The 13,083-nt window shown below is 32.0% G+C and overlaps 1 protein-coding gene across 2 annotated transcripts in view; it reads left to right on the top strand.

Moving 5' to 3' along the window:
- Su(dx) (WW domain containing E3 ubiquitin protein ligase suppressor of deltex) overlaps nt 1-13,083 on the top strand; it is a 42,203-nt gene that overhangs the window by 23,461 nt on the left and 5,659 nt on the right. For both annotated transcript variants that reach the window (XM_089254140.1, XM_089254207.1), the window contains exons 13-18: nt 546-627; nt 973-1,044; nt 2,907-2,995; nt 9,712-9,871; nt 11,019-11,152; nt 11,755-11,895. In XM_089254140.1, the coding sequence (XP_089110266.1) occupies nt 546-627; nt 973-1,044; nt 2,907-2,995; nt 9,712-9,871; nt 11,019-11,152; nt 11,755-11,895 (678 nt within the window). The remainder of the gene's footprint in view (nt 1-545; nt 628-972; nt 1,045-2,906; nt 2,996-9,711; nt 9,872-11,018; nt 11,153-11,754; nt 11,896-13,083) is intronic.

Below are 13,083 nucleotides of genomic sequence, written 5' to 3'. Positions count from 1 at the left end.
TTTCCACATAAGGTGAGGTCATATTCTTTCCATTTTATATTTTGAATTTGCTGATAGATGTCCCAATTAACAATAACAACTCTGTTTGCTGCAGAACATGTATGACTGTAATTTCGCTAATTTGTTAGAATGTTTTATTCACATCTCTTCTTTTTTTTATCTTGAAGTTTGCAATCCAATTTTTTTTCTTACTATAGTTTGAATTATGAAGAAGGTAGTTATGTGTATGGAAAATAATATTACTTCAATACAATTATTTTATGCAAAATTTTTGAGGATTTGCAAGTCCTTGTATTAAGGCTCCAATAGGGCCCCTGTAAAATACGAAGTAGATTTTCTTAAAATCGACTTTCAATGCATGTCATTAACTATGAAAAAAAGGTATTTGCTCGGGGGAAAAAATGAGCATCTTAGTATTAAAGTTCCCACTTCATTTTGTAAAATCTGTTTTTGTCATTTACAAGTAGATGAATGATTCATTTTGATCAAACCCTTTCTTTAACTTGACATGTTTTGATGAATATTAATTATTTCTGAAATTTCAGTCCAAAAGGCGCATATGGAGTACCTGTAGCTTATGAAAGAAATTTTAAATGGAAGCTGACCCAGTTTCGATATCTCTGCCACGTAAGTGATTAAAAAAGAAATTGGTGACATCATGAAAAGTATTATACAAATCTTTTTTAAGTAAAATTGTGATATCATGCTATCAGCTACAATTCAGCTACTAATGAACTATATTAGGAAACTAAATTTAGTCAACAAAAAAATTAATCCTAAAAAATTAGATAATTTGATTTGTTGAGGTTTTTTTACCTCTCTCATTTTATTTTTATTTGATTTATTTTCAAAAATTCATGACTTAATTTATTGTAAAAAATCAATATAAGATTCTTTTAAATATTTTGCTTGTTTAATATGTAGTCTACATATTTAAATGTGTGTTTATGTATGTATATTTTTCTCTCTTAGTGTAATGCCTTACCGAGTCATATAAAAATTACGGTTTCTAGACAGAATATATTCGAAGATTCTTTTAGTCAGGTATGTATTGTAAATATATTTTATAAAATAGAGAAAAATGGTTTGGTTTTTTATCTAATATTGTGAGAAAAAAATCATTATATATCAATGGTAGCAGGTTCTTCCAGAACAAAAAAAGAATAGATATAGCATTAAAATAACCCCATTATATATATATATTTTAGGCACTGCTTGTCCATATAGCCCCTTTCATAAATAAATGCTGGCAAAAAAAAAACATTAATTCTGAGAAATAAGATAAATGTTATGATATATAATTGATTTTTGCTGAACTGGTGAAGGTGTGATGGTTTTGTGGAAATGTATCACTTTAGCATATAGAATTACAATAGAATAAGGTTATGATAAGGCATTTCTCCTTTTATGCTTGAGACTCATCTTCTAATGCCAGCTTCACTTGAATGAGTTGATCTTTGGTGTGTTTCCTTAAAAACCTACCAAACTGTATGAACTATAACGCAAGACATGAGGCCCTGAGTCAAACAAGGGCCCTAAATCAGTGAAAAATTTTCATCACTTTGTTCAATCTAAATTTTCTTTTTTATATGCCTTTCTTTAATGTTTCATTTTACTTTTTTTTTATTGCCAATTAGATGGGTTTAGTGTTTTACCACCAAAATACATTTTACCTTACAAGTGAATTCAAAATTTTACCCCCCCCCCCCCCCCCATGAAAAAAATTTTCTGGCCCACGGCTCCAGAACTTTCAAACGTTTTAGGATGTACCTACGATGAAGTCATTCATCATACTAAGAATGGCTATTTCAGAATTATTTTTCCTACAATGACTTGATTAACAATAACTCTGAAATTCTTGCATTCTCTCCCCCCCCCCCCCTCCCAGCAGTTTCGTGTTTGCTTTCTGCTGTTAACCCTTGAAAAATTGTTTTTTAAAAATCTCCTTGTTGAGCTCTGAGGAATCATCTGTAGGTAAGAGAGTTTTTTGTTTTTTCAATCAGCATTTATCTAAGGACTCCTTGATAGTTCCCCCACCCCCATCTATATGATTCTGGTCAGTCTTAATCCCTCTACCAATTTTGCTCAGTAAGGCTGGGTGCACACCGGTTAGACACAAGACAGCTTTAGATAAGATTAGTCATTTTTGTTCACATTGATTTGCATGATGCAATGTTTCAGTGTGTGTTTTTGTTATTTGTGTGTTGTGTTGCTGCGCCATACAAATCACCTTGAGCAACAATAACTACGCTTGTCTAAAGCTGTCTTATCTAGTTGTGTCTAACCGTTATGAGCCTAGCCTAAAATGTTTGTGGTTGTCTTAGTTGCTTCTGGAGAACTAAAACACCCTATTCAGATAGAAAGTTGGTATTCATCCATTGACATTTACAAAATAAAATCAGTAGTTGCCATCTGCTTATGTAGATAGTCATACAAGTCTGCAAATAAGAATGGCAAAACTTCTTTACATTATAAAGGAAGTAATATTGGAAAAGTGTAGTATATATACACAAGTGAGAAATTAATCGGACCACCCTCTCTATGGGTAGGACTTGGGGGGATGCTATTGCCCATATTCTCGACCACTTCAGGGGTTAGTACAGTATATTCTGCTTAGAACGTTTTTAAAAAACCACCCTGAAAAAACGTAAGCAGGAAAACGTTTAAATGGGAAATGAGAATTAGTTATAGTTGGGAACCAAAGTGAGTCACACTAAGCGGGAAAAATATTCTAAGTGACATTGTTATAAGCGGGATCGACTGTACTAGCAAGAAGATGCAGGTTTTCCTTTAGTAGCAGGTATAGCGGTCTTGATTTATTGTCAAAAATGGTTACTTCATGACTGCAGAACAACGATTTGATATTTGTTCCATGTGCCGCTGCTTCATGTTTTCTTTTTTTGCAGATAATGAGGGTACCACCTCATGAGCTCAGACGTAGACTATTCATAACATTTAGAGGTGAAGAAGGTTTAGATTATGGCGGCATAGCAAGGTAACCCATTCTTTTCCCTCTAGTAAATTTTTTAAATTTATATTCTAATTCTTTTTTCTTTTGCTGTCACATGTATTGAAATTTGAGACTATGATTACAAGACAAAATCAAGAGCCATAACAAGCTAACTACCAAACAGAATGGCAGAAATAAAAAATTGAGAATAATGTCCATATAATGGGATGCTAATTTTACATAAACTTAAAAAATATTTCCTACAAGTTACTTGTACCATTTCTTGGGTCACTTACAACCCGTGTGTACCTTTAGATATGTATTTGTAAAAAAAAAACATTATTTCGGTTGTTTCTGGTATGGGTGATTCTACTGTATTACATAAGTATTATCTAAGTTTTTTAATTTATCTTTTTCATTAAAGATGAAAAAATTCTGCTGCTTATGATTTATTATGATTAAAGCCCGGAAGTTCAGGCAAAATGCCATAAATGACTTTGTTTGCCTATTTTCAAACGTTTTCTGTAAAAACACCTTTTATGAATTTTTCCTGCCAAAAAATTACCCACTTTAATATCATTTTAAGCTTATTTATGAATTTCAGAGGCCATATTCTGTAAAATTTTAATATTTTGAGCATTAAGAACTTCAAAAGAATTTCTCTTTTTAAAATCTTAGACTCTTGGTATTAATTACAAGTATTTTAATTGAATTATCAATTTTATTATCAAAAATCCCCTCTCCCAGGCCCATTTCAGTGCGAATAAGCATGTGAGAGAAAGAAGACTTCGTGTTGCCATGCATTAACTTTTCTTTGGTTGGATACAGGGTTGGCAGTTTTTGATGGTTTAAACTGTCACGTCAAACCCTCCGTCCAAAACCTTGGTCAAAAACCTCAAATGTTGCTTTTCAATATAAAAATTCCCGTTGGAATGTACACGTTAATTATTTTTTTTTAAATTTATAATAATAACGTGATCCACACATATTCCCAAGGAATCAGCATGATCCACCCCGGGAATTTGTTAGTGTTAGTAAACATCCATGCCCGAACCGGGATTCGAACCCAGACCTGCACAGTGAGAAGCTAGTTCCCTAACCACTCGACTGCCAGGCGGCAATTGCATGTAATGTTTAAAGTGACTATGTTATACAAAGTATAAATATTTAATATGATTCTAAAATAATTTTCTACTCTCTACAGAATTATTTTGGACAAAATATATATGTTTTTTTTTCTTATAAAATATACAATTTGAATAAAGTATAGTATAAACCAGGGTTGTCAAATTTTCTCCCCGGGTAGATACTGTTTCCCTTCTCTTCCCCCCCCCCCCTCGGCTGGGTTTTTTGGGGAAAATGGGTTGTTTTCAAAGAAAATGTGTTGCTTTCAGGTTGAAATTTTATTTTAAGGTTAGTTTATGTATTTCAAAAATTGCTGCATAGTGCAGTGTTTAGAATATGTTTATTTTGAAATATTTTTAAATGTGCTTTTTTAGGAACAAATGTGATAATAAATAATTTCTTGGAATCACAATCACACACTTTTTTATAATTCTTCTACCTTTTTTTTTTTGTGCAAGATTTAGATGCAAGATTCACATATTAAAATATTACAAGAAACTGCAAACAGAAAATGTAACAATGAACTTACATATGTAATATATGTATTATACCCCATATGTAATATGTGATAAACATATCAAAAGAAATTAGCGCTTATTTGTATAAATAAATTGAGGCCTCTGTGAAGAAGTAAACCAATGTATGTAAACTGAATTTTCATTCAAAAAATATTTACATGTTTGCATTACATTTTTATACAGGTACATCAGACTTTCATAACTGAAATATCAGAGAGACAAAAATAGCATTATCTCATAATGAAAAGAAAATAACTTTGAGATTCTTGAATTGAACAGTGGTAACAAACACCAAGTGAAACAGAGCAAAAAGTATAGTTTTTCTCCAACTAACCCAGAAAATAAGCCTTAGCTTGATTTTTCAAGATGCTAATGAGCCTTCCCCCCCCCCCCCTTGAAAGTTAGCCTGCTAAAAAAATCATCAGCCAAATGAAGGCATTCTGTTGCTATGCATGACAGGTTGTCTTGTACAGTGATATAAATATACAATAATGTTATTGACATTTGTGCTTAATGATAATTCAAGTTATTCTGTAGTTTTAAGTTCCCAAAAATGGCTAATTTGGACAAGTGGAAAGCACCTGCAACGTAATGAATCCTCAGAATGACTGCTATCTCCTCTTAACCAGATCATTTTTTAATTATTACTGCTCTTTTAAAAATATTTCAGAATTTAATTTAATAAGTGGGATATTTTTCAACAGTGAGGAATTCAAGAAAAAGAGAAGCATGTCACTTTAGTTCCTGAAAGTTTGGATTCGATTAAACAAAAGAAAAACTTAATGGTTCTGGTTGCATAGCTAAAGGTTTTATTTTTGACGGATCAGGACACTTTTGAATACATTTTCTATAAAGTTTGAAAAATTTGAAGAAAAAAAAATTCAGGCACCGTATATCCTGATTTCTCAGAATTTTCATTATCCAAATTCATTTGTTTTACCACAAATAATTTTCTTTCTGCGGTTCTGCATACAACTCAAGGTTCAAATACAATTATGCAGAAGTGGGTGTGCTTGTGTGTGAAAAATTACTTCCTTGTATGATCAATTTTATTAATCAAATACATAGTTTAACGTGACCAAAAATGTATATTTAGATAGACATAATATAAGATGTACACATAAATGATGTACATACATGTTTAAGGTACATATTTTAAGGTTGTGTAAAAAAATAAATTCAATTTTCCTCCCATTTTGCGCAAAAAAACCTGCCCTAGCTGTAAGTAAACAATTATTCCCTTATTGTAGGTCAATTTTATTAATCAAATACATAGTTTAGCGTGCACAAAAATATATATTTAGACATAATGTAAGATTTACGCATTAGGGTGGAATGAAAAAGGGTGTTTTTTTTTTTCACTTTTTTCGGAAATTGATGTTGCCTTAGTATACAAAAGATGCCTTTCAAGATTTTAAGAAGTTATACCAAAATCTAGGAAAATATTTTAATATCTTGAGGTTCCTCACAGACCCTAAAGGTCAAGCGCAAAAATACTTTTCTAAGTACACATTATAAAAATCGTTACATATATATATAAGTATATGTGTGTGTATATATATAAACCCAGAGAAATACTCACAAGTTAAGAGTTTCATATATAACTGTCATGGCAGTTGAAAGGAGAATTTTTCAATCACTCCGAATATAGTGATTGATAGAGGGAGATGAAGATCCTTGCTTTTATACTTTTATGAAAATTCTTGTATTTACAGCAAAAGTCTTTGAAAATTTTGCATATCCATTGGTGAGACACCTTAGGAATTGAAGCAGTTCTGATGCTCTTTCACGCCTTATTTTCATCCAGTCTATTGTCATATTTAGCTTCTCTTTCGTCAATAACCCAACATCTTCCAGCAGAGCATTCGCAATAATTGCCGCTGATCGATCAGACACACCAGTTCTATCACAAGCAAGAGCGACATTTGGTAATTTAGTTCTCATCTGTGAGGATGATGGCAGAACTTCAAAATCAAATGAAGTATTTGTTTCGGCACTGATTGATGGACCTGCTTCAGGTAGATGGAAATGCTAACTTCAATGGCAAACTGTGATATAGATGAGCTTTTGGTGGTTGATGAACTAGTTTCCGCTGTTCCTTCTTGAGATGACTTCAAACGGGATACCATTTTAATTTTCCTTTGTTCATTGTTTTTCAATTTATTTGTTGTTAGGATATTTACTCAACCAATGGCCATCTTGCAAGAAATTTTGCTCTAAATTTGGGACCTTTCTTAACTTTGTCACACTTAAAGTGTTCAAAATCACATTTGTATGCTGCAATGTCGAACAATTTCCGCACTTCGCACTGAAAAGATTTCAAGTTCAACTTATATAAAAGTTTGAGAATCTTTCCTTGCTTTCATACATTTCTGAAGATTCTTGTATTTACAGTAAAAGTCTGAAAATTTTGCATATCCGTTAGCGAGAAACCGTAGGAATTGAAGCAGCTTTCCAAATATTTTCTATCTTTGGCACGACAATTTCAAGAATGTCTGCAATAACTGTATATTTTCTTGATTGTTGTGCCTTCATAATGCATTGAGTCAGCAAATAACAAAGCATAACATCGCCATAGGTGGGCAAGACCCGAGAATCCAACTCTTTAGGATTTCTTAAAATGCCACAACGATAAAAGCTTCTGGTCATCATTTTGACTGCTATACTCCCTCTCAGTTGGGGGGTAAGATTGCAAATGAATACTGAAAACAAGGGAAAAACATCGAGGTCACTGAATGAAGCACGTGTTCAGAGGAATAGGAAAGCCTCCTCCGTGGTGTCATATTACAGAATTCCACACGTGCATAAAACTTCAGGGGCGATGAGGAACCTCAAGAATGAATTTTGGGGAAAAAATTAGGAATGGCATTTCTTCACATAAAGGCATAATTTAAATTCTATTACAATGGCAATTTAAAAAAAAAAAAAAAAAATTCGTTCCACCCTAGTACGCATAATGGATGTACATACATGTTTAAATTAGATATGTTGAGGTTGTGAAAATAGAAAATTCAGTTTTCCCCATTCTTCCCAAAAAACCCAGGTTTTTTACAACCCTGGCATAAACACTGAAGAAAAAACTATAGAATGATTTGACATTCTCTGATTCAAGATGTTTCTTGACCTTCCAAAATTTCTTCAACTGCTTATATATGTGTTTTGATATAAACCATCTGCTGTACTCTTTTACAACAGATAAGTGTTTAAAAAGTATATTACATCATACATGTGTAATGTTGATTTCTGTTATTAAATTATCTAGATAATCACTGTGTGTGTGAGATACTCATATTGTGCATAACATTGAAGTATATCTAGCTATCAAAATGCAAAATTGTAGAACTAAAATGTCATTTAATTTGGTAATGCAAGCTTGTACAAGAAGCTTAAGAAACTCCTGTAACTTATCCTTAGTCAAACTTATTCTTACTTCTGCTCTATGATATGGTATATTTATAGCATTTATAATACAATGGTTTTCCAATTGGAAACTGTATTTAATTTTAAAAGTGCAAAACAAATGCTTTGGGTATCAAGTCCTATCAGCTCTGCTTTGCTTGAAAATACTCTTTAAAACTCTGTGAATTTATACACCCTGAGCCCTAAGAAATTTTTAGATGAAAATAAATGAGTTTAATTAGTGTATTAACAGATTCTGTGTGAGAATTTCTACATGGTATAAAATTTTGGGCAGATCAAAAAATTTAATATATCAAAATAGATTCTCAGTAATTATAATTCTGAATATAAAACCCTTTAATCTACATAAAAGTGTTTTTTTTATTTAGCATATCTATCCAGGTTAAAAAAACTATTTGACAATAAGTTTTTTACTGTTTTACTACTGATTTATAGTTTCTGAAGTCTAAAATCTAACTCTGTGATGCCCCCTATCATACATATTTTGAATAAGCAGCTCTATTCCACTTAGCAAATTGAACACAGGTAATCAGTGGCATAGATAAAATGAACCACAAAACTATTTCATATGTTTTCAGACTTATGTTGAAAAATTCAAAATTGCAAATTATATTTTGTTTTAATTATTGTAATAAATTAATGTTTAAAAATAAAACATTGTAATATACAAAACAGTAAGTTTTTCTTCATGTTGTATACCTAGTGTGTTCAAAACATTATCAAAAAGCATTCATTTAGGTTTTTGACTGCTTTCAACAGTTTAAACCTGTTTTTGACGCTTGTTTTTTGACATCAAAAACACAACCCTGGTTGGATAGTGTTTAGACATGAATCTTTTTGTTTCAGACAAAAGCAGACCATGCATGTGAAAAGATGAGGAAAAATTTGAAGTTTGTTTCTCTCAGACTTCGTTAACATGTTTGCTCACGTATTGTACATATTAGCGACTAATAACTATCTCAAGTGATAATCAGTGGTAGTCATGGTTCACATAGTGTAGGTTAGGAGCTGACAGGGCCCATTTTGATTTGATTTTTTACACTGTAAATGTACTGCAAACAACCATGACTATGTTTATTTTAGATACATATGCAGTATTTGACCGAATTTACAAAGCCGCCCTCAGAGGTGTGTAGCAACAGGTTCGGCCACACCAGGCCCAAATTTTTATAACAATAAACCAAGTAAGCTGTGTCTCAACTATAAAACTGACGATCAATATTCTAAATAATACAACAAATAAACGAGAATTATTCATAATTCAAAGATGCCTCATGATCATTTTTTTCTACGATCTGTTCCTGTGATAACATTGGCCCTGGAATTGACCTAATCCTGAGGGTCCACAAACACTTTCTAACTTTCTTTTTCGCATAAAATTAATTTATAATATCGGCATTATTAATTTAAGTTAAACTAATTGAAACGGTAGATGGAGTAGGTGCAATCAATTTTTTAAATAGTTTTTAGACCTTTAATATCTTAACTTCTAGTTATTTTCCCTTCCATTAATTATAAATGTCTTTTTTTTTTCTTTTTTGTCTATTTTAAACATTTTCAGTGTTGTTTTTTTTTTGCCTGCCTATTTTGACCATTTGTAGTGCCTAAACTTCTGGGCTCTAATTATGATCATATTCATATAATTAAAAATTTTTGTCCACAAATCTGAGTTTTATTATGAAATTTCTCTTCTTCCAGAGAGTGGTTTTTCTTATTGTCCCATGAAGTTCTTAATCCGATGTATTGCTTGTTTGAGTATGCTGGTAAAAACAACTACAGCCTTCAAATCAATCCTGCCTCATCTGTGAATCCTGATCATTTGCTTTATTTTAGATTCATTGGAAGGTTTATAGCAATGGTAAGTGTACACAAAAGGTTCATATGCGAGACTATTCCCAATAAACAACTGGATAAGTGATATTATCATTCTGAATTTTTTTTCCTACATCACAGAACCCCTCGGAACTGATCTCAGTTCCAAGATATCTTTCAGTTCTAGGGATTCCAATTTGAACCTTGACTAAAGTTTGATTGTTTGCTGATATATTAACCTTTTTTAATAAAAGGACCAAAAAATTCCCCAACTCAATTCTGTTGTTGTTGTTCTTTTAACATTTTTTAACTTAATTTTTGACTAACTAAAATTTTCCAGTTGCTCTCTGCCATGATTATTGATTATAAAAAATCAAACATCTGGTCATAATTTAATGAAATTAATTAGAAAAACACTAAGAGAAATATGGTGGTACCCTTTCTCCAGTTCTTGTGTGGATATATCAGTGCATCTGTATGATTCTGCTCTTCAATGCCAATTAAACGGACGTGGGATTGCAGTCTGAGTTCTTATCCTTGCTGCTGCATTTCGCCTGATAGTAGTTCGGGATAGTAATACTACTGATTTTAAAGCCTGGGAAAACCATTTGCCCATTGTTTATGAACCCTTACCCGGTATGCTACAACATTTTTCATTTTCATCTGACTGAAAACCTACATCTATACAACCGGTATTCAAAGGAAGAATCATTAAGATGCACATGTATACCCTTGAAAGAACTACAGAGATGCTGCCACCAGCAATTGGAGGCTAAAGGTGGCAAATGATGTAAGTGCTAAAAAAATACAAACACTGTTTTCCATATTAAAATGCCAAATGAGAGCAATGCTTTATAATGTGGGGAAACAGGGAAAAGAGTCTTAAGTAGCTCGAAAGAGAGTAAATAGAGGTTACTAGAGTGAACTTTCCTGCAGGCTACTAAAAGTTTTTGCAATTTCGTAACATTTTTGCTTTTGGCACTTACTATGTTTACAACTTTTAGTCCTCAATTATGGCACCATATTTCTCACTTGCTTAGTTTGTAGCAAATTTCATAAAATTATGACAAATATTTATTTAATGTTTCTAAGCAGTGATCTAGAGCAGGCAGCAAGTGAAACACCATGAAGTGTGTAGTTTCCTTGCAGAAAATCAATACAATGGTAATTTGTGTTTGCTTTCAACTACACAGGCTCTCTTCCACGGAAAATTCATATACAGTGGTTTCACCTTGCCTTTTTACAAAAGAATGTTGGGTAAGAAGCTCACTATGAAAGATATCGAGTCCATTGATCCAGAGTTTTATAATTCTTTAGTGTGGATAAAGTAAGTTCAAAAAAATTTTTGAGCTCTCAAACTCAAAATATTAAATTATAATTTTTTAATGGAATAGCCCATCAACGTGCTGAATATTTGTTGTAGCAGCCAAAACATGCAAACATGAAAGATATATAATTGTATCATTACATTTAAACTATTGTGTAAAATTCTCTGTAATCTTGTGTGGGAATCTCTGAAAGAGCTAAAAAATAATAACCATGTTTAGCATTTAACTCGCAAATTTTTAGCATGGCTTTTATGCAGCTCGCTTGTTTTATAAAGTGGATATCTCTATTGAAATAGGACTTTCTAGGTGTATTATACCTATGTGTGGTGAAATGAAAGTACAGCAAATTAGTAGTGTTATCTCAATATTGATGAAAATGAACAGAGTGCTCTTTCCTCTGGCATAAAAATTTATTTTTAATATGGAATTTAGATCTATGAGAAAACCTCCATGATTCTAATTCTCCAAAGTTGGCAGCTATGCCATGGCAATGTTAAATGTTGAGTCCCTGCAATTCCACTGTACTTCAGTACATTTTGATCAAAATTTCATAGATTGCACATTAGTAATTTTGTGTTTCTACTTTTTATTTTGCTCAAAGGGAAAATAACATTGAAGAATGTGGCCTAGAGCTGTTTTTTAGTGTAGACTTCGAAATATTAGGACAGATACAATCCCATGAGTTGAAACCAAATGGAGGCGAAATCAGAGTCACTGAAGAGAACAAAGATGAGTATCTGAGGTAAGGGTTGCACAAATTGTTATTTTATTATGATGCATATTTACATGTTAACAAATAATATTCCAATGCATTTAGAAAATGAGCTACAAATCTGACAAAAAATTATTAGTGTAGTGAAACTCTGTTAAATAATAAAATCTAAAAATTTAAGAATTTGCTTGCATTTGAGCAGTTACTCGTTATATCCATGAAATAATAAAAATGCAGGAACCACTATGTAGCATTATGTGAATCGGAATAACAATAAACACATTTACTTCTTTCATAAGGAATTAACGTGAATATTTTCGAATTAATTATATGCTGAAAGGCATACCAAATGAATCTGGGACCCCAGCACCATGTAATATTTTGTATATAAAAGACTTTTCTTCACTAAATATGATAGTCTCTTTTGGAAAGATTTTTCTCTGTCAGAAAAATTTTAATCCCTGAAATTATTTGACTTTGCAAATGTTCAGGTAGCATAAAAATGTATTGATGCTAACCTGCTGTGGAATTTCAAATTCAGTTTGGACCCTTAGTGATCATTTGCCTGAGGGTGGATGTTCACTGACCAATTTGGATATCAGCTAGTGCTGGACATTCCAAAGGTAGATGGATGATACTTCTGGTAGCCAAACCATCCTAAATCTCTCAAAGACTCGACCATTCCCTTAAAATAAAACCTATTTTTGCCTCCAACGACTGCTTTAAATATTTTCTTTCCTCATACCATTGGTGAATGGAACAAACTTCCAAGCTCTATTGTCGAATCCTCCACTCTATCACTAGCTTTTTGTGCAATATCAAACAATATCTTTGTCATTTTCAATCGAATCCTCTTGTCATATAGGCCCCAGGGCCAACAATATTGTATAAATAAATCTCTATGATATATATTGGAATCTGCAAAACTTTGACACCCTCTATGATGCCTGTATTATTTCGTATGCTTCAAATTAAAAACACTGTAAACAGGGTAAGTCAGTTTTAATCAGCTTGATTAAAATCACGATTTAAATCACTTGATTTTTTTAAAAGTAATTGATTTAAATCACAAAATTTAAATTTTATTTTTAATTTATATAATTTCAATGATGTTGAAGTAAAAGTAACCTGGTATGGTATTCATGTTATTGGTGCGTGGTAAAGTTCGTGATTAAAAGAAGTATAGAAAATATCTGGGGTGAATATAGATTTTAACTT

This window comes from Pholcus phalangioides, unplaced genomic scaffold, assembly GCF_987345545.1.
Source record: "Pholcus phalangioides strain wild (caught in Gottingen) unplaced genomic scaffold, Ppha-v1.0 ptg000001l_1, whole genome shotgun sequence".
Lineage (NCBI taxonomy): Eukaryota > Metazoa > Arthropoda > Arachnida > Araneae > Pholcidae > Pholcus > Pholcus phalangioides.
This window is presented reverse-complemented; position numbering and strand designations above follow the sequence as displayed.